At 44.2% G+C, this 20012-nt stretch overlaps 1 protein-coding gene across 1 annotated transcript; it reads right to left on the bottom strand.

Moving 5' to 3' along the window:
* Positions 1 to 2050: 2050 nt before the first annotated feature.
* Positions 2051 to 18999, bottom strand: PPIE (peptidylprolyl isomerase E). Its single transcript, XM_066574386.1, has 10 exons — positions 18908 to 18999; positions 18724 to 18822; positions 15713 to 15756; positions 15118 to 15144; positions 10729 to 10810; positions 10548 to 10648; positions 9522 to 9645; positions 7273 to 7458; positions 6081 to 6223; positions 2051 to 2228 (listed from the first exon to the last, which is right to left on the bottom strand). Exons 1-10 carry the CDS (start codon positions 18936 to 18938, stop codon positions 2160 to 2162), a joined length of 906 nt encoding a protein of 301 aa, XP_066430483.1. The 5' UTR covers positions 18939 to 18999; the 3' UTR covers positions 2051 to 2159.
* Between the last annotated feature and the right edge of the window lie 1013 nt (positions 19000 to 20012).

Raw genomic sequence — 20012 nt, 5'->3', positions numbered from 1 at the left:
ACCCTTTTTACACTAATTAGTGAACTACAGGTTTGGATAGACCATTACTACTATCTTAGTGGGTGGCAATAGACACTAATACGTGGGTTTAGCAATATGGCATCATAGGATTACTTCCTATGTGATACTTACAGCAACCTAATTCAAGAGGTCATACAGTCGCTGATCAAATAGTACTCACATCTATCCTATATCAATTGATTACTATTAGGGATGAGCGAACGTGTCCGTTACGGACACATCCGCACCCGGACACCGGCTTTGCCGAACACTGCAGTGTTCGCGCGTAAGTGTCCGGGTGCCGCCGGGGGGCGGGGAGATGCGCGGCGGCGCGGGCGGCAGTAGCGGGGAACAGGGGGGAGCCCTCTCTCTCTCCCTCTCCCCCCCACTCCCCGCCGCACCCCCCCGCGCTGCCGCGGCGGCCCCCGAACTTTTTCGCCCGAACACTGAAGTGTTCGCAAAGTTCGGTGTTCGGGCGAAAAAGGGGCGGAGCCGAACGTGTTCGCTCATCTCTAATTACTATGTCAGTCATATTTGACTCCAAACTGTCTTGATAGGTAGCGTCATACCATTATCGCTACATTTAATATTAATACCCTGTAACACCTTGGGGTATTCTGTACCCAGTAATTTTTTCATTCTATTGTCCACCCTTACATTCATCTTTCATTCAGATGAATGGTTATATGTTTTTGTCTGTAGCTGTGTGTCTGTTTTGGTTAACCACCCTAGTGGGTTAGGAAGTGTTTTTTTATTCTTATAAATTAATAAAGTTTTCTTTTAGTGTCAAGGCCATTTCAGTGATAAGGTTATATTTGCTCCAAGAGCCTTAATTGCCACAGTGACGTTCAAGTATATGCCATCAGGACACAGCAATTTGTTGATTTTTTTTTATTTTTTTTTTAATTTTTTTATTTTTTAAGGCAGCTCCGTATTACTTCCTTGGTTAGACTGATGATATTTAATGTCATCATCTCACATTTATTTTTCTCAGTGAATACAGTGGAGAAAAAAAACCTGATTTGTTTTCTTCTCATCACCTTCTAAAATTTTTCCCTCATTACCTTTAAAAGGGCAACACTTTCAGTTTAATCGTTTTACGTTTTAGATAATTGATGCTTTTTTAATGATTCAAGAAATCATGTGGCATTTGCTATGGTTTACAGATAGGTTTACACTTTGGCGATGAGGAGTTAGCGTCTATAATAAATATAGGAACCACCTTTGTACCGTATTAGCCAGTAGAAACCTATGAACTCATATTAAAGGTGTTGTCTCACGAAAGCAAGTGGGGTTATACACTTCTGTATGGCCATATTAATGTACTTTGTAATATACATCGTGCATTAAATATGAGCCATACAGAAGTTATTCACTTACCTGCTCCGTTGCTAGCGTCCCCGTCGCCATGGATCCGTCTAATTTCGCTTTCTTCTGGCGTTTTTAGACGCGCTTGCGCTGTGCGGTCTTCTTCCTGGTGAATGGGGCCGCTCGTGCCGGAGAGCTGGTCATCGTAGCTCCGCCCCGTCACGTGTGCTGATTCCAGCCAATCAGGAGGCTGGAATCGGCAATGGACCACACAGAGCTCACGGTGCACCATGTGAAAGGACCCGCGGTGCATCGTGGGTGAAGATCCCGGCGGCCATCTTGGTGAAGGAAGAAGTAGGAAGAAGGAAGACGTCGCAGAGCGGGGATTCGGGTAAGTAATATGTTTGTTTGTTTTTTTTAAACACATCCATTGGGGTTGTCCTGCGCCGAACGGGGGGGGGGCCTATGGAAAAAAAAACAAAAAAACCCCGTTTCGGCGCGAGACAACCCCTTTAATATTTTTCCATCATTGCCTTATTTACCTCACTATTGCTATCCTATTTCCTTTTGTGTATAATCACATGGCTCCAGATTCTGTGGTAAACCATCCCTGATAAAGAGACCCGAATTGTCTGAAAGACTCGCCATTTGTATTAGAAAGGGAACAACTAAGAACACATTTGTGAATGAAAATACTCCCTAAAGGCCACAACATGAGATTCACCAAAGTAAAAACCGAGGCTAGAAAACAAAACCTTTAATTTTACAATAGCTTACAAACATTTTTTAATGGATGATCATAATTCTCGCCACGTTTGTTGGTCATGGTCTTATCAGTGCAGAAGATCACGTCATACATATTCACCACAATCGGAGATGATTATTTTCTGTTTTGATTTTCCATCCTTGGTACCTTGAGCCTTTCCAAATAAAAAGGACAAAAAAGAAAAATGCATATGAGAGCGACTCCATAATGTATTCACTGTAATAAACTGCATGGAAGGATTTTCTTAAAATACACATACATCATATCTCTGTATAACAAGCACAGGTATCGAAGTTTAGTTTACTTACCCTGTCAATTGTTTTACAATGGACTTGTTGTGTTCGGCCGCCTTCACACAGGCATTTACAGTGTAAGCCATGTGGAGGAGATTTTTGAAGTCTCCTTCAAATGGTGCAAAAAGTTTCCACAACAAACTCCACAGAGTTTTTAAAACACGATGCGGATTCTTAACCCCTTGGTGACCAAGCCTGTTTGCGCCTTAATGACCAGGCCAAATTTTGCAAATCTGACACGTGTCAATTTAGCATGGAAAAACACCAGAAAGGTTTTGCATATCCAAGCGATTCTGACATTGTTTTTTCGCCACATGTTGTACTTCATTTAGGTGGAAAAAAAAGACCGATAGAATTTGTGTTTATTTATTAAAAGCGCTAAAATTGGGAACATTTCCAACTGCAATATCTCAAATATGTGCAAACATAATATAGAAATTTTTGCTAAGATATATATTTCCATCCGTTTACTTTATTTTGGGCGCACATTGGACAAACTTTCGGGTTTTTTTTTTAACCATTTAGGAGACGTACAAATGTAACATTACTTTTCAGCATTTTGAGGAACACTTTGTTTTCCTACACCAAGCCAAGATTGGAAAGGCTCATAGGAATCAAAATGATAGATACCCCCATTTTAAAAACTACACCCCTTAACATATTCACTGAGGGGTGTCGAGTGTTTTAACCCCACAGGTTTTTTTTAGGAGTCAATGCAATTTAGAAGAGAAAAACTAAAATTTCATATTTTTGCAAATATGTCATTTTAAGGACAGGACTTTTTTCTATAGCACACATGAAAATGAGGATTTGCACCCCAGAATGGATAAGCCCGTTTGTCCCGTGCTCAGAAACATACCCATTGTGGCCCTAGTATTACGTCTGTATGCACAATGGGGCCCAAAATGAAAGGAGCAACCGGTGGCTTTCGGAACAGAAATTTTGCTTGAAGGAGATTGGATAGCGCCGATCGCAATGCCGGGGGGGGGGGGGGGGGGGGGAGGTCCGAACAGCCCGGGATGACAGCTCCATGCTGTCGGCTACTTGCGGACACCGACAGCATGGAGCTGTCACGTCCACAGCCCGAGGGGCTTTATTCTCTGCAGGACACATGTTTTTACGTCCTCAGAGAATAAAGCCCACTTCGGGAGGACATAAAACACTATGAGCTGGTCGTTAAGGGGTTAATCTGCAGCCCGTCTATAAAGGTTGTGGAATTCAACCCCCGGAAACACAAGAGTTGAATTCCGCAGCTGTTCCACAGCTAAAAGTACAGATTTGGCTGCAGTGGATTTCGCCACGTGAGAAGGTGCTTTTTTAATGATTCAAGAAATCATGTGGCATTTGCTACATCCGCATGTATATATTTTACTTACACACTATCTTATATACACTCACATATATTATACAGGGTGTTTCCCTGGAGGCGTAACCCTTATTTTAACTTATTTTTGTAGAACTGTAACCATGTTCAGGAGTCTAGAGTTTATCAATGACCCTTGTCCTGTCTCATGCCATGGGTGTATCGTTCAACTGCTGGTGTGCAGTTCACATTTCCAAGTAGGTGGTTCTCATTTATCCAAACTGTCTTACAGTAAATGCCCATTTAGACACAAAGATTATCGCTCAAAAGCCATCTTTTGAGCGATAACCGTTGGGTCTAAACGCGTGTCCATCGTGCACTTTTCACACGCTATTCGTTCATCGCTGATTTTTAGCAAGCTAAAACCCAGCGATGAGCCTCATTAGTGCTGCACAGAGTTCTCAGCGGGCGGCACTAACAGCATTCTTTTAGCTGGTATTCAGCTTGCAGCCCTCAGCGGGATAGCAGCTGAAAGCTCTGAGAAAAAAGCAGCTGTTTGCATATACAAAGCAACTGCTGTTCTCTGAGCTGTAAGCGGTGTCCCGCTCCACCTGCATTTAACTCTTAAGTAGCTAATTAGCTACTTGAGAGCTTATGCACAGATGATCACTCAAAACTGTCACTCAAACTATCGTTTGAGTGATTTTTGAGCGATCATCTTTCAGTGTAAATGGGGCTTAAATGGGTTGTCCCGCGAAAGCAAGGGGGGTTAATTACTTCTGTATGGCCATATTAATGCACTTTGTAATATACATCGTGCATTAAATATTGGCCATACAGAAGTTATACACTTACCCCCTCCGGTGTTGGCGTCCCCGTCTCCATGGCGCCGACCGAAGCCTTCTTCTGCCTGGATTAGACGCGCTTGAGTTGAAGGGGCCGCTCCGGCGTGCTCGCACCGCACAGGTCTTCTGCGCATGCGCAGAAGACCTCTGCGGCGCGAGCAGGCCGGAGCCGGACAGAAGAGGGCAGACTGCGCAAGCGCATCTAATCCCGCAGAAGAAGGCTTTGGTTGGCGCCATGGAGACGGGGACGCCAACACCGGAGGGGGTAAGTGTATAACTACTGTATGGCCAATATTTAATGCACGATGTATATTACAAAGTGCATTAATATGGCCATACAGAAGTAATTAACCCCATTTGCTTTCGCGGGACAACCCCTTTAAGACTTTCTTTTTTGCCCATAACAACCAATTTTTACCAGGTTTTAAAAATGAAAGTTGAACTCTGACTGGTTTCTATGGGCAACAAGAATAGTCTTTCGGTTAGACAGCTTTGCTACTTGAGACCCAATGTCATCTGCAAGGTGTTCTTACTGCTGAGTATGGGTTACGAGAAGTATTCTATTGAAGAGTGTACTTTTTTGGTATGCATGTACTAGGTGACTGGTTTGTTCATGGAACATCAGCACCAATTTTGGGCAAAGAGTCGAGGTTGAAATTTACCCCCCCAAAAAAACAACCCACAAACTGGAAATGACAGGAACGTTGTTGGATGCATATCACGGAGGGTGGCTGAAGAAGTCAGCTGCCATAGTCTAGGATGTGAAGGTAGGTTTACTCTATTCCACAGAAGTCTCTTCTTTATTTCTCACAAGAAACTGACAAGTCCTTGGCAACAGATCAGAGAGCAGCAAAGCAAAGTTGAAACCGTACAGCATCATGGTTATTCAGGAACTGCAACCCACTTATACGGTGAAGCATGAAGAGTGCAGGGAGCAGTTCCAGCCAAGAACTGCTGGACAGCACATGGCTCCCAAACTAAGCGTGGTTTCATCTGCAAGTCCACATGAATAGCCAAAATACATGGATTTGAGCAACAACTAACTACAAGAAACCACTCCATCCTATTCGGTTCAGCCTATTACTTCACTCTCACACACACGTTTTTTTTCCCTTCCTCTGGATCAACAACGAGGTAGAAACCAATTTTCCCCATTTAGAGGGGAAAAAAAAAAAACTCTACAACATGTTCTGTGAGGACTCTGAATACGGACACCTACCTTGGTTCCTGATGAGTTCACTCGTGACATTGTTTCGAACACAAATATTACAATCTTACTGGGTTGCACTTCAAGTGAAGCACCCTGTACACACAATATATAATATAGAATAAATTAGATTCTGTTGATGGTTAGAGGACCGAGTTCATGTGGAAAACTAGACTGCTTGAATTATCATGCACTTCTTATCACAGCAGTGATTGTTTTTCCTTTTCTCTCCTTCAAGGAGAAAGTTTCTTCTGAATAAGGGAAGAGGTTTCTTATTGGGCTCCATCTTTGCCATTTAAGAACATTGAATTATAGATACATTTAAGAGAATTCATGAGGTAAGTTTGCAAATACTTACTTCCATCTGCCGTACAACATCCATTCCCTCCATCACCTCTCCAAACACAACATGTTTCCCATCAAGCCAGTCTGTCTTGTCACATGTGATGAAGAACTGTGATCCATTTGTGTTTTGACCAGAATTTGCCATAGAGAGTAAACCTGTACAGAAGACAGAACCTTAGAATGGAAAAACTAAACCGCCTAAAATACTGACCTAGTATAGGGGTGTTTCAATTGCTGCAGACTGAAAGATCCGCAAGTGACCCTGAATGACATTACTAGTCAATTTTGGTAAAATTCCTCTTTATCATTGACTATATACAGTGAGACATATGTTGTACATATTGGGACATGTCTATTAAGTTATGTATGCCAAATTTCTGCAATACAAAGGTTGCAATGTTGGTACATATCATAAGATTGTGACTTTTCAGGGGCTTTAGGTTTGATCTCTGCACTTTTTTAGAAATGGTTGTGGTCTAGCTTTAGGAGGCATAGCCATCCACAGCCTACCGGAGTAGCTGAAACCTACACTAGCTTGGGGGTTAGTCTGGCACATGGAGGTACTGCCAATTGCCACAAATATATTAAGAGGCACGTTCCTCCTAATACATTTATCTCGCCGAGTCAGCTCATAGTTTTCTTTGATCAGAGTATAAGGCAACAGTTTAAGTAACTAGGCTCCTAAGTGTTTATGGGACTTTGTGTTTAGTATTACTAATTTGTATGGTTGGTTAATAAAAGGTTAAGTTTTATTAAATACACCGTATTATAGTCTTGATAACTGCAGTATAAGTTTAAGGCCGCCTGCAGATGGCCGAGTCAGATCCGGCTGCGAGAATTCTCGCAGTGGGACCCGACCCGCGCCCCTGCAGGGACCAGCGTGTACTCACCTGCTTCCGCGGCTCCGGCTGTTTCATGTGCCGGCTGCCGGTCAGCGGGCGCATGCGCAAAATGGGGCCGGCGGCCGGAAAGTGAGATTTCTGAGAGCCCCGCACAGAAATTGAGCATGCTGCGATTTGTTTTCTGCGTCAGCCGTCTGCCTAGGATTGCGTTTGCTAACGCAATCCTATGGCAGCTTCCACGGGCGGAAATTCTGTGGGAAATCCTGCCACGGAATTTCCGCCCGTGTCCAGGAGGCCTAAAGGTCTTGAAGTGATGATTTAGGAAACCCCTTTTGCTAGTGAAATCAAAATAAGCTTACCCACCTGCACCTGTGTGCTTTAGAATGAAGTTCTCATCATCAAATTTCCGCCCATAGATGGATTTTCCGCCCGTGCCATTGTGATTGGTGAAGTCACCTCCCTGACACATGAATTGAGGGATAATTCTATGGAAGCTGCTTCCTTTGAAGCCAAAGCCCTTCTCATGTGTACAGAGACAGCGAAAGTTTTCTGCAAGTTAAAAAAAAACAACAAAATATATATAAAAACACAAATGTGGACATTTTTATTTTTTAACGCGATTGTCAGTGGGACTTTCTAATGTTGAAAACGCATCGCACAAATTGCAAAGCCCCAACTTGTGATGCGTTTTTACCATTAGAAAGTCCCATTGACAATCGTGTTAAAAAAAAAAAATAAAAATGCAGCGATAAAAAAAACAAAAAAAAAACGCAAGTGAGTGTTCACCCTTAGGCCTCATGTCCACAGGCAAAAGAAGAATTAAAATCTGCAGCGGATTTTTAACTCTTCTCCCGCCCGCGGATCCGCACCCCACAGGAATGCATTGACCACCCGCGGGTAGATAAATACTCGCGGATGGTCAATAAAAGTGATTTAAAAAAAAAAAAAAAAAAAAAAAAAAGGGAGCATGAAAAAATCTGGACCATGCTCCATTTTCGTGCGGGTCTATCGCGGGGACGGCTCCCACAGGCTTCTATTGAAGAATATGGAAGCCGTCCGGATCCGCGGGAGACCTAAAATAAGAATATACTCACCTGCTCCGGATCTTCCCTTCGCCGCGGCTTCATCTTCTCTCCGTCGCAGCCGGATCTTTTTTCTTCGGGCCAGCGCATGCGCGCGGCACGCAACCGACGTGCCCTGCGCATCCGCCGGGCCGAAGAAAGAAGATCCGGCCGCGACGGAGAGAAGATGAATCCGCGGCAAAGGGAAGATACGGAGCGTGCGAGAGGTGAGTTTATTCTTATTTTCAGCCCTCATGTCCGCGGGCCTGATTTTCCCCGTGGACATGAGGCCTTAGGTGGTAAAAATAGACCAATAGAATTTGTGCATTTATTGAGACACAAAATTGGGGAAAGTTTGAAAAAAAAAAAAAAAAAGTGTCATATTTTCAATTGCAAATTTTTGACAGAATATATATTTCCATCTGCTTACTTTATTCTGGCCACATATTTGAAAAACTTTCGTTTTTTAACAATTTAGGAGACGTACAAATGTAACATTAACATTTTGAGGAACACTTTGTTTTCCTAAACCAAACCAAGATTGCAAAGGCTCATAGGTGTCAGAATTATAGACACCCCCACAAATGACCCCATTTTAAAAAATACACCCCTTAATATATTCACTGAGGGGGGGGGGGGGGGGGGGTCATGAGTTTTTGACCCCACAGTTTCTTTTCAGAGGTTAATGCAATTTAGGGGAGAAAAAATAAAATTTCATATTTTTAAAAATGTCATTTTAAAAAGACATTTTTTTTTCCCACAGTGCACATGAAAATGAGGATTTGCACCCCAAAATGGATACCACCATTTGTCCTGTGTTCAGAAACAGACCAGATATGATCCATGAGGGAAGATGAAACAAACTTTTTTCTTTACACTTTTTTTTGTTGTTTTTTTTAAACTTTTACAAGATTGCGCTTATCCATTGGATAGCAGCGATCATGTGACTGTGGACCGCATACAGCGGCTCCCGGTGACAGCTCCGTGCTCTCAGCTACTCATACTAGCAGGGAGTTTTTAAATTTCCCAGGCCTCCTGGCCCGGTGTGCATGCGCGTGACATAATGCTGTCTGGCGCGCATGCACAGACGCTAGGTCCTGCAGGACCAGAACGCCGGGGGACATCGCGAAGGATGGTGAGTATCCTGAGATCCGATCCATTAAGGGGAGCTAAAACTAACTTTTTAAAACTTTACATTGCCTTTAATGCGATCGCTGGGGTGGGGGGTAATTGACAGCATGGAGCTGTCACGTCCAGAGCCTGCAGGGCTTCAATCCCTGAAGGAAGCATGTTTTTACATCCTCTGGGATAAAGCCCAGCAGGCCAGGACTATGGGGTGGTCACTAAGGGGTTAAACACTGCTAAACGAGTTGCTTGCAAAATAGGTGTGTGTAATTGACAAATTGTAAGAATGAATTAATGTCTTCTCACAAATGAAATGTTCTTTCTAATACCAATGTTATCTGCTTTTCTTCTGATCTAGAACTATTATGTACAGCCAACGCAACGTGACCATGAATTATTTATGCAATATCAGATTCCGACACTCACCTACCGTCATTGGAACAACATCGGCTCGTAACAGGAAGCGAATACGTCCAGCAGGCTTGTTGCCAATCTTGATATCCATGTATACCTGGGGGTTAGCTCGTACCTTTTTAGCAGGTGGCTCTCCCTGCAAGTAATAAAGAAGATAAAAGAAAAAAAGAGGCACGAGATGACAGACACTAAATACATTTACAGGCATGCATGTTCGGTTGTAGGGGTTGCCTGGTTATCGGATAACAATTTCTCCTACAGGTCCAACTGTTCTAGAAATAACTAAATCAGCTGTACTTACCCTTCCATTGCCATGGTGATGAGCCCAACCGTGCTCCCGATGTTAAGTTAAGGAAGACATCAACAGATATCCTCTGACCGCTGCAGCCAATTGTAAATCGCTGTAAGTAACACTATTACAAACTCCTGGCATCATGGTGCCGGGATGTGAGTGTTGATGCCAGGAGAGCGGGCAGTGACATTACAGAAGTCAGGTGATAACCTGTGACGACATCTTCCACTTCAAACACCGGGTGGATGGCGGTGCTGCAGCGATGGGTCCCTGCGGCAGATGACGGGTAAGTACAGCTACTTATGTTATGTTAGCACAGTTAGTGCTATAGGTGAACTTTGTCCAGTAACCATCAAACATTTAGGATACCTCCACATGGGATGTATTGTCCAGATTTTGGTGCAAATTCACGGCAGATTACAACCCTAAACATTTGACGTGGTGAGATCCATAGTGAAAGCCCACAGCATAAGTTGACATACTGCGGATTTAAAATTCGCACTGCAGGTCAATTAACAATCGTCAGCATGTGGATAAGATGAGACTTCTTATAATCTCATCCACTTCGTCTGTATTGTAATATGCTGCGGATTTTCCGCATGCAAATCCATGGTAGAAAATATGCCGCTTATATGCCACATGTGAAGATACTTTTTCCCTAGGATAAGAGTTAAGGTAACAAGATTTAAGGTTTTGTATCCTCCTAATATCTGTACTTGGAGCTATGATTACTATAGGACCAGTACCTCTTGTGCTGCAGGTTTAGGAGCTTCTGTCCCCTCAGCCTGTTCGCTCTCCTCCAGTGTTTTACCAGAAAATCTTTTGAGCCAGTCGTCATCAGACCAAACTATAATAAAAAAATGAAGTGTAAACTTTAGAACATGGAAGTAAAGCACACATTTGTAAGACGACATTGGCAGGACTCACCTGCCTTTGAAGAGCCTTCCTTTAGTCTCATTGGCTTTGCAAGGTTTACACGTATCGTTCTACCGAAAAGTTCAGATTCATTCTAGATATTATTAATGGAGCATAAGTCATTAGTTTGAAGGTGAAGCATTAACAAAATAAACTGCAAGTATTAGAAGATTCAAGGTAATTTATGTTATACCAGAAGTGATTATGTGCACAGCCGAAGGTCACTCCGGTAATCACAGGAGCATTGTGCAACTAGTAGGTGGTCTAAACATAGACTAGATGGTCTTAAAATACCATAGAGTTGTCATTTAGTAAAGCTACTGTGATAAACTGCTGCATTTTAAGACTGTCTAGTCTAGGGGAAGGCTTACATGAGCGTATGGCAAAAAGCTGCGCAAAAAATGCAGTGTATTACCGGCATGTAGAGCTGCAATCACTGCGACACACACATATACATATATGCACACACACACACGGCATGCAAATTCAGCACACAGAATAGGACAGCTAAAATGATTTATATATACACACACACACACACACACACACACACACACACACACACACACACACACAAACATCTCTCGCAATAAATCTGGATGCTCCTTTTAAGAGTGCTCTGCAATTTCCAGCACTGTCATTGAGATGAATGGAGCTGCGATGCAGATACACGTCCTTCACTGCATTCGTGTGTGGACAGTTGGGACCCTTGTTCTTGGAATCAGTGAGGGTCCATCCACTGGAATTGGGGATAACTTTACATCTTGGTAGCACCCCTCAATAATAGTCATTTGTATTTGCATCGCTGCATTCAAAGACCCCTAACCTTTTTATAATTCCCATTGACAGAGCTGTATTGTTTTTTTCATGGGACTAGATGCAGTTTTTATCAGTAACATTTAGGAGTAACACTTAACCCCTTCCCGCCCCGGTACGTCCTGGGAGCCTAGTACTTCCCGCAACAGGACGTACCGCTGGGGATAGCGCGAGATTATATATGATCCCGCGCTATCCCATAGCGGGAGCCGGCTGTCAGTCACAGCCGGCGTCCCGCTGCAACAGCAGGGGAGCATCGGAGATCGCGGCAAGGAAAGAGTTCACAGAGGGACCGCACTCCCTCTGTGTCTCCAGCCCGCAATCGCGATGTCATCGCGAGAGCCCGGCCTGTCGCCATGGCAACAAGATGCCAGACACTGGCGTCCTGTATTGCCTATGCCTATGATCGCTGTATAAGCGATAAGGCATGGCAGAGCAGTAGCTCTGCCATGCCTTATGACAGCGATCATAGGTACAGTGCTGCAAGTCCCTCAGAGGGACTCAAATAGTGTAAAAAAAAAGAAGAGAAAAATGTAAAAAAAAAAAAAAAAGTAAAAAAAAAGTTTTAAAAAACCCTTTTTTTATGCTTTTTCTAATATTAGCATAAAAAAAAAAAAAGGTAAAAAAAAATTAAAACCCCACATATTGGGTATTGACACGTCCGTAACAACGTGTACAAAAAGTTGAACACGCATTTTATTTTGTACGGCAAAAAGCGTAAGAAAAAACGCTAAAAAACTGAGGCAAAATGCTAAATTTTAGCATTTTGCCTCCCAAAAAAATGCAATAAAAATGATCAAAAAAGTCGTACATTCACCAAAACGGAACCAACAAAAACGACAGCTCGTCTCGCAAAAAAATAAGCCCTTATAAGGCCGCATCGACGATAAAATAAAAAAGTTATGGCTTTTGAAAAATGGAGATGGAAAAATACAAATCGCTTGGTCCTCAACGACAAAATATGCCATGTCATTAAGGGGTTAATATTCCCAAAAGGAGACCTGCATATGAGATTCTCTGATCGTTTGCATAGTACACTGCGTAACTGTGGACCCTTTACTGACAGGTCTCCAATTAGCCCCTGCCTCCAGACGTGAACTCATCATAACAAATTCATATGATGCCGAGTTTGAGTCCGTAGACCCGTAGTTGAGCCAGGACACTCGTCAGTATTCTGGTTGTATAATTGCTCCCGTAATACATTCATGCGAAACTGATCTAAATCTCAGTTTGATCTTCCACTTTCTGTCTGAGTGCAGAGGTATTTTTTCTAACAGGTATTGCTATCTAGTATCTGTGACTTTTTGGCTGCATGAAATTCGCTTTACACTTAGCATTTTTAAAAGCAGCAGATTCTTCAAGCTAAAGCCAGAAGTGGATACAAAAGGAATGGGAAATAGAGAGGATTTACACTTACAAAACTACGGATTTTTTTTCCTTGCAAAAAAACCCTGTCCTATCCAAATAGGTCAACCTGTTTCCTTCCTCGGTTTTAGGAATTGTGGGGGTTTAGGGACTCCTTTACATATGTGATTGACAAAACGTTAAAGGTAATTCTTTCTTAAGGCCCATTTAGACACAACGATTATCGCTCAAAACTTGCTCAAAAGCCATCTTTTGAGCGATAATCGTTGCGCGTAAATGCGCCCATCTTTTAGTTGTCTGCTGAAAGAGGATTTTCAGTTCTGCATGAAATTCATCGTTCGGCAGAACAGCTGATAAGACGGACCGCACGCTATGTTCTGCCCGGGGAGAGCTGACTACATCGTTTCAGCTGTCAGCCCCGCCGCGGCAGAACAAAGGGAATGTATTCAGAGAACAGCGGGTGGTCTTTTCCATGAATGCAGCTCCCAGCGGCTCACACGCTACTATTAGGCATTAGTACCAGGTAGTAGTTTATGCAAAATGATCTTTTGAGCGATCATCTTTGTGGTGTAAATGCATTTAGAGACAAATTTGTAACACCAATGACTAACTTAATTATGATTAGTGCCTCCACAAGGCTTGGATGATATTGTCCCTGGGAGCACCCAGACATGCCATACGTTTATTTCCTTAGTTTCTGGTAGCTAAAATTACTCCTGCTGCTTCCTGTAAAAAGTGTCTGTTATGTTGGAGTTAGATACTCATTATCCAGTTTAATTTAGATTTAACAATCTCCTACATAGTCGTGTTTCCGGGATGATGATCTGCTTGTCAAGTTTTTTCAGCCCTTGCTGGATTACTACCCCTTTATCTCCTTTCCTGTTCCTTGTTTTACTGTATATTTCTCTATTTCTTTATTTTCTTTCCATTTGTGTCCCATTGCTGGCTGTGACAATCCCTACAACTTTCTTGATTTGTAGAATATATGGCTGTAAGTTCTCTCTACCCCAACATTCACCACATCAGCCTCTATCTTCAGAGAACAGTAAAATGTAACACTATAAATATGAAGGTGCCAGCGCTACAATAACATAACATTATTTAAAAGGGACGTGCGGAATCGGTCCCTGGGAGCAGCAGTGTCCGCGCGTACCTGTACTTTGAGTTTTCAGTTTGTACTGCGGGTGGTCCGCACGGCTCGACATCGGACATGCACAGTACAGATTTTTTGATTCAAACTCCTGCTTTTCCCGCGTCATCGCCTAGCGATCGCCGAAGTACTGAAGATTGGAGGGCTTCTATGGACTTCAATCGAAGCAGTAAGTGTGGAATCCGCAAAAAAAAAAAAAAAAAAAAGAGCATGCTGCGATTTTCCCTCCACTTACAGAAACCTCAAGCGGTTTTTGCAAGTGTGAAGGAAGAATTGATTTCCCATAGCATGCTACGGGCACTATTTGCTGTGGATCCGCGGTGCAGACATTGACTGCGGAATCTGCAGCAAATATCAGTCAGTTGGCAGGAGCCCTTAGGGTTGGAACACTTTGCAAGCCATTGTTATGGGAATAAATCATATTTCAGAAGATTTCACTGATCTGCTCCAGATTGGTTATAATGAGAAGCTTCAAGCATGAATATATGCATTTGAACTCAGGGGTACTCCCCCTGAGCCCCTATAACCTTCTGGTTTATTGTAAGGAAGTACAATACAGTTATACTGAATATGACACACCAATTACATGCATGGCCCTCCCAACATGATAACAACTCATGATTGGCCCAGTAGCCAACGATGCTGATGATTAACATATGTTTACACCCCAGGTGTATGTTGCTATGCGAACATGTAATTTCTAGGAAATGCAACTAGAATAGACTATCAATATCTCTGCCTGCACTAAGGAATCCAAGTGAGGAAATAAGGAGCAGCCCCCCCTCCTGAGAGGTGGGCATAGCAGGTCTTTCTCATGAGAAACACATCTCAGGACCTTGTTGTCTTGAGAACTTGTGTAGGAGTGTATTTCAGGATACCAGCATAAGAATGAACCAGTTAACCATTTCACTGCTAGCTATTTTCTATTGAAGGTGGAGATTGTATATGTATATATACACACACACACACACACACACACTGCTTTAAGAAACACATTTATATTATTATTACTACAACACCATTTAAAACATTTTAAGAAAAGCAACTATTCTAACAGAAGCAGTCCATACCATGTTATCAATAGCTGCAGCCGCATCCTGAAGAATAATAAAAAAAAAATTATTTACTATTATTTATATACAATAATTCATCTCTTTGGGGCTCATTCACACAACCACGATTTCACAGCGTATTACATGACACATGGTGAATGGAGTCAATGGAAGTATATTGATTTTCATTGATTCATTCACATCAGTGTGTATACATTGCATGTAGATACGAGCGTGAAAAAAGATCGCAGCATGCTCTATTTCACTGTGTATCACGCAGGGACAGCCCTCTACTTTTGTATGGGTAGCGTATGCAATGCTGTCCATAAACAACACTTTGTGTACGGGTGACAATTTATTCGCAACGTGACTATAAGATAGAGCAGGGATAAAAAAAAATTTAAAAAAAAGAGTCACACTGCGCATGACCGTGTGCGTGACATATGTGGTCGTGCTCAGCGCACTAGCTGCCAAATGTGGTCTCTGCCGGTATTTACAAACACTGGTAAAACGTTGCAGGGAGACCCGCAGCGTTTTACTGATATGGTCGTGTGAATGAGCCCTAAACGTATTAGCTAAAAGAAAAAAAAACAAAATAAATAATTCAACTCACTTCTGGGAGCTCAAATTCAACAAAAGCAAATCCTCTGTGTTTTTCTGTAAATCAAACACAACAAGGACAATTAAAGGGAACCCGTCACTTGCCTAAAGTACTATAAACTAAGTTATGATGCCACTGGGCAGGTGACAGGGCGCTGGGTATGTAGTTTTCATACTCGCCTGCTTTTAAGAATAGGAAAGTGTTCTGCACACCAATTGGTAATGACAGTGAGAAACAACCAAGGGTCCCTTTACACAGGGCAATTGTCATGTGCCTAAGCATCCAGCAGCTGTCCCAGTGATCATCGCCGCAGTGCTTTCACATGGGGGCAATGATCGCTCAGTGAATGGAGGTAGCAGGCCAGATGTCACTCCCACCTGCCCGTCGCCTCCGTTCACAGTAAGCAGGCGGTCGCGTATAGATGAACTATTGCCCATTTACACAGGATGATTGCCCTTCGATTTTTATGCCTGCAGAAACTGAATGGTGAATGATAAGCGAACCAGTCATCATTCAGTCACTAGCAGCATATACACTAAACAATTATTGTACAGAGTCCTGTGATCCAGCAAGAATGGGAATAATAAACCATTACCAGTAAAAGGGCCTTAAAGGAGTTGCCCGAGTTGTAAGAACTTTGGACAACCCTTTCCCCATGCATTAAAATAAATGGTGATATACTCCCCGCTCCTGCTGTGTCCTGGGATGGCGTTTGGTCCCCCATTTCAGTCTCTTGACAGCTGCAGTCTCGCATGGTTTGTGGAACGTCCTACAGGCTGCCGCAAAAACAGAGCTCAGTAGTCAATCACTGAGCTGTTATTGGCTAAAGCCCCGGTGATGTCAACAGAGACCGGAGCGGGGAACCGAGCGCCATCGCAAGACACAGCAGGAACGGGGAGTATATCACTATTTGTTATTTAAAGGGGTTGTCCCGAGGCAGCAAGTGGGTCTATACACTTCTGTATGGCCATATTAATGCACTTTGTAATGTACATTGTGCATTAATTATGAGCCATACAGAAGTTATAAAAAGTTTTATACTTACCTGCTCCGTTGCTGGCGTCCTCGTCTCCATGGTGCCGACTAATTTTCGCCCTCCGATGGCCAAATTAGCCGCGCTTGCGCAGTCCGGGTCTTCTTTTCTGAATGGGGCTCCGTGTAGCTCCGCCCCGTCACGTGCCGATTCCAGCCAATCAGGAGGCTGGAATCGGCAATGGACCGCACAGAAGCCCTGCGGTCCATGAAGACAGAGGATCCCGGCGGCCATCTTCAGCAGGTGAGTATGAAGACGCCGGACCGCCGGGATTCAGGTAAGCGCTGTGCGGGTGGTTTTTTTAACCCCTGCATCGGGGTTGTCTCGCGCCGAACGGGGGGGGGGGTTTAAAAAAAAAAAAAAACCCGTTTCGGCGCGGGACAACCCCTTTAAGTGCATGGGGAAAGGGTTGTCCAAAGTTCTCACAACTCGGACAACTACTTTAAGGAGGCAAATCAGATCCCCTGAGAAAGTTGTAGGGGCAGGGCAAGGGTGAAAAACAAAAATTTTCGCCCGATTAGACGCGCTTGCGCAGAAGGGTCTTCTGCCTTCGGGTCTGTCCGGCAGCAGCGGCGTCCTGGCTCCGCCCCCTTCTACGCATCATCACGTAGCTCCGCCCCTCCGAAGGCAGAAGACCCTTCTGCGCAAGCGCGTCTAATCGGGCGATTAGATGCTGAAGTTAGACGGAGCCATGGACGCCAGTGCAGGGAAGGTAAGTGAATAACGTCTGTATGGCTCATATTTAATGCACGATGTATATTACAAAGTGCATTAATATGGCCATACAGAAGTGCTTAACCCCACTTGCTTTCGCGAGACAACCCCTTTAAATTCTAAAACAGAGCATGCTGCAGTTTCTTCCCACATCCGCATGCATTTATTTGCCCTGCGAATGCTAATACATCCCTACAGGCTTTTTGGAACTGCGGATCCCCCGCGCAGGAGACACACGCAGATTTTATAATTAAAATCCACATGTGGACGTTGGGCCTTAAATGCATGTATTTTGGGCTGGCAACTATTTTTGCAATAGGGTCCAATTAGAAATGATGCCCAGTTTGTCTTCTGCAGAGTCTACATACATTGCATATAAGGAAGGTAAGGGCTGAAAACCAAGCCGTCTGTCCAGCCTCACTGACAGATCTCCTACTGAGACTGCGGTGTCTATATACACTGATACATAAAAGCTGCACAAGCCAAATGGTTTAATTAAACACAACTGCAAAAATTATTGTCAGGCCAAAATACATGCATTTAAAGGAGATGTCCCGAGGCAGCAAGTGGGGTTATACACTTCTGTATGGCCATAATAATGCACTTTGTAATATACATTGTGCATTAATTATGAGCCATACAGAAGTTATAAAAAGTTTTTTACTTACCTGCTCCGTTGCTAGCGTCCTGGTCTCCATGGTGCCGACTAATTTTTGGCCTCCGATGGCCAAATTAGCCGCGCTTGCGCAGTCCGGGTCTTCTGCTGTTCTCTATGGGGCTCCGTGTAGCTCCGTGTAGCTCCGCCCCGTCACGTGCCGATTCCAGCCAATCAGGAGGCTGGAATCGGCAGTGGACCGCACAGAAGAGCTGCGGTCCACGAAGATAGAGGATCCCGGCGGCCATCTTCAGCGGTAAGTATTGAAGTCACCGGACCGCCGGGATTCAGGTAAGCGCTGTGCGGGTGGTTTTTTTAACCCCTGCATCGGGGTTGTCTCGCGCCGAACGGGGGGGGGGTTTAAAAAAAAAAAAACCCGTTTCGGCGCGGGACATCTCCTTTAAGGATTATTTACACTGGCATTGCAGGCTCTGTTTAGATCTGGAATGACATGCTGGACGGAAGAGCTGTGCATGCAGGACTCTCCAGCTGGTAAGAATGACAAACAGGTGCAGGAACTGAATGGACCCCACTATAGTCAATGGGGTCCGTCCATAGCGCCCCCCGTGGAGACAATGGGAACAGCCCTAGTAGCTGCTCTGTGCATGCAGCGGAACCCACCAGTCTCATAGTCCAGCGGGATCTGGATGTCCGTGATGTCACCAAAGGGGATGAAGGCGGCGTGTAGGATCTTCTCGTCCACCTCCTCGGCCAGGCCGCCTGCAACACAGAGACAAGACTGTCATGTCCGGAACGTCTTCTCCCCGGTAGCGTTCCGCAGACACTATGCACCGCAGCTACTTACCCACGTACAGCACCCGCTTGGTGGCCGCCATACTGCATTGAATCTCATTAACCTTTACCCCCTTGACGTCATCAGCGTAGGCGCGTGCGACACTTAGTGGTCACCAGAGAGAAGTACAACTAGTGCGGCGTGACTGGTAGCTCTTCAGGGTAAGAGCAGTGCTGATCATGTGAGCTGCTGCTAGGCGTGGCTGTTCTACAATCTGGGGCATGAAAGTAGCTGGAGCTGCTCAGCGGCTCTGCTTATGCAACGTGGTGTTGTGATATCTCATCTCATGGTTGTCAGTGGGGTCATGTCGTGACAACACAACCTCCTGCATTTATGGTCACAAGTCAGACCCAATTCTGCCTTCATAGGCTGCAATGTAAGGTTATGTTCACACCTGTGTTAGAACTTTCATTCAGAGGCTCCATCGCAGATCTGGCACAAAATGCTGGAAAAAAAGCGCATCCGGTAAAATGCCGGACAGCTGAGCAGAAACCAAACGGACATCATTATAATCAATAGGGTCCGTTTGGTTATGTCATATGATGATCTGTTTAGGCCTCACGCACACGGGTGGATTTGATTTGCGGAATCCATGATCGGCATCCGCTGTCCTAGTCGCCTATAGGAGAGCATGGAGCTTCCTCGGCTCCACGCACACATGCGGATTTGGTTTGCGGATTCCAAGAGTGGAAAAGAAATCGCTGCATGCTGCATTTTACCACGACTTTTGCACCGATGCTCCATTGATCTCTATGGAAGCGATCAATCCGCAATTGCATTGCGAATTTGTAGGCAGATACCTCTCTGGTTCCTTGGAGACCAAGCATGGAGGAGGGGGAAGGCGGGCACTTTGGGTTGTCCATCCGCCTACATCCGTGTCGAAAAATGATCACATCTGTGATAGCCGGCAAGCATTTAAAAATCATTTCCCCACTGACTTGTACAACGTCCGATGCGGAATCTGTGTATGTCGTCTGCATGAGGCCTAAGCCAGGGATCCCCAGAAAGCAGAACTGCCAGCCGTGCAGACGTGAGCGCAGTCTTAGTCATGTGCGATCACTTGTGGACAGATTCCAATTTGGTAGTTTTCCCCCTCTTTACAGCCAACCTGCACACC

This window comes from Eleutherodactylus coqui, chromosome 1, assembly GCF_035609145.1.
Source record: "Eleutherodactylus coqui strain aEleCoq1 chromosome 1, aEleCoq1.hap1, whole genome shotgun sequence".
NCBI classification, from domain to species: domain Eukaryota; kingdom Metazoa; phylum Chordata; class Amphibia; order Anura; family Eleutherodactylidae; genus Eleutherodactylus; species Eleutherodactylus coqui.
The sequence above is the reverse complement of the archived record's forward strand: the minus strand, read 5'-3'. Positions and strand labels throughout refer to the sequence as shown.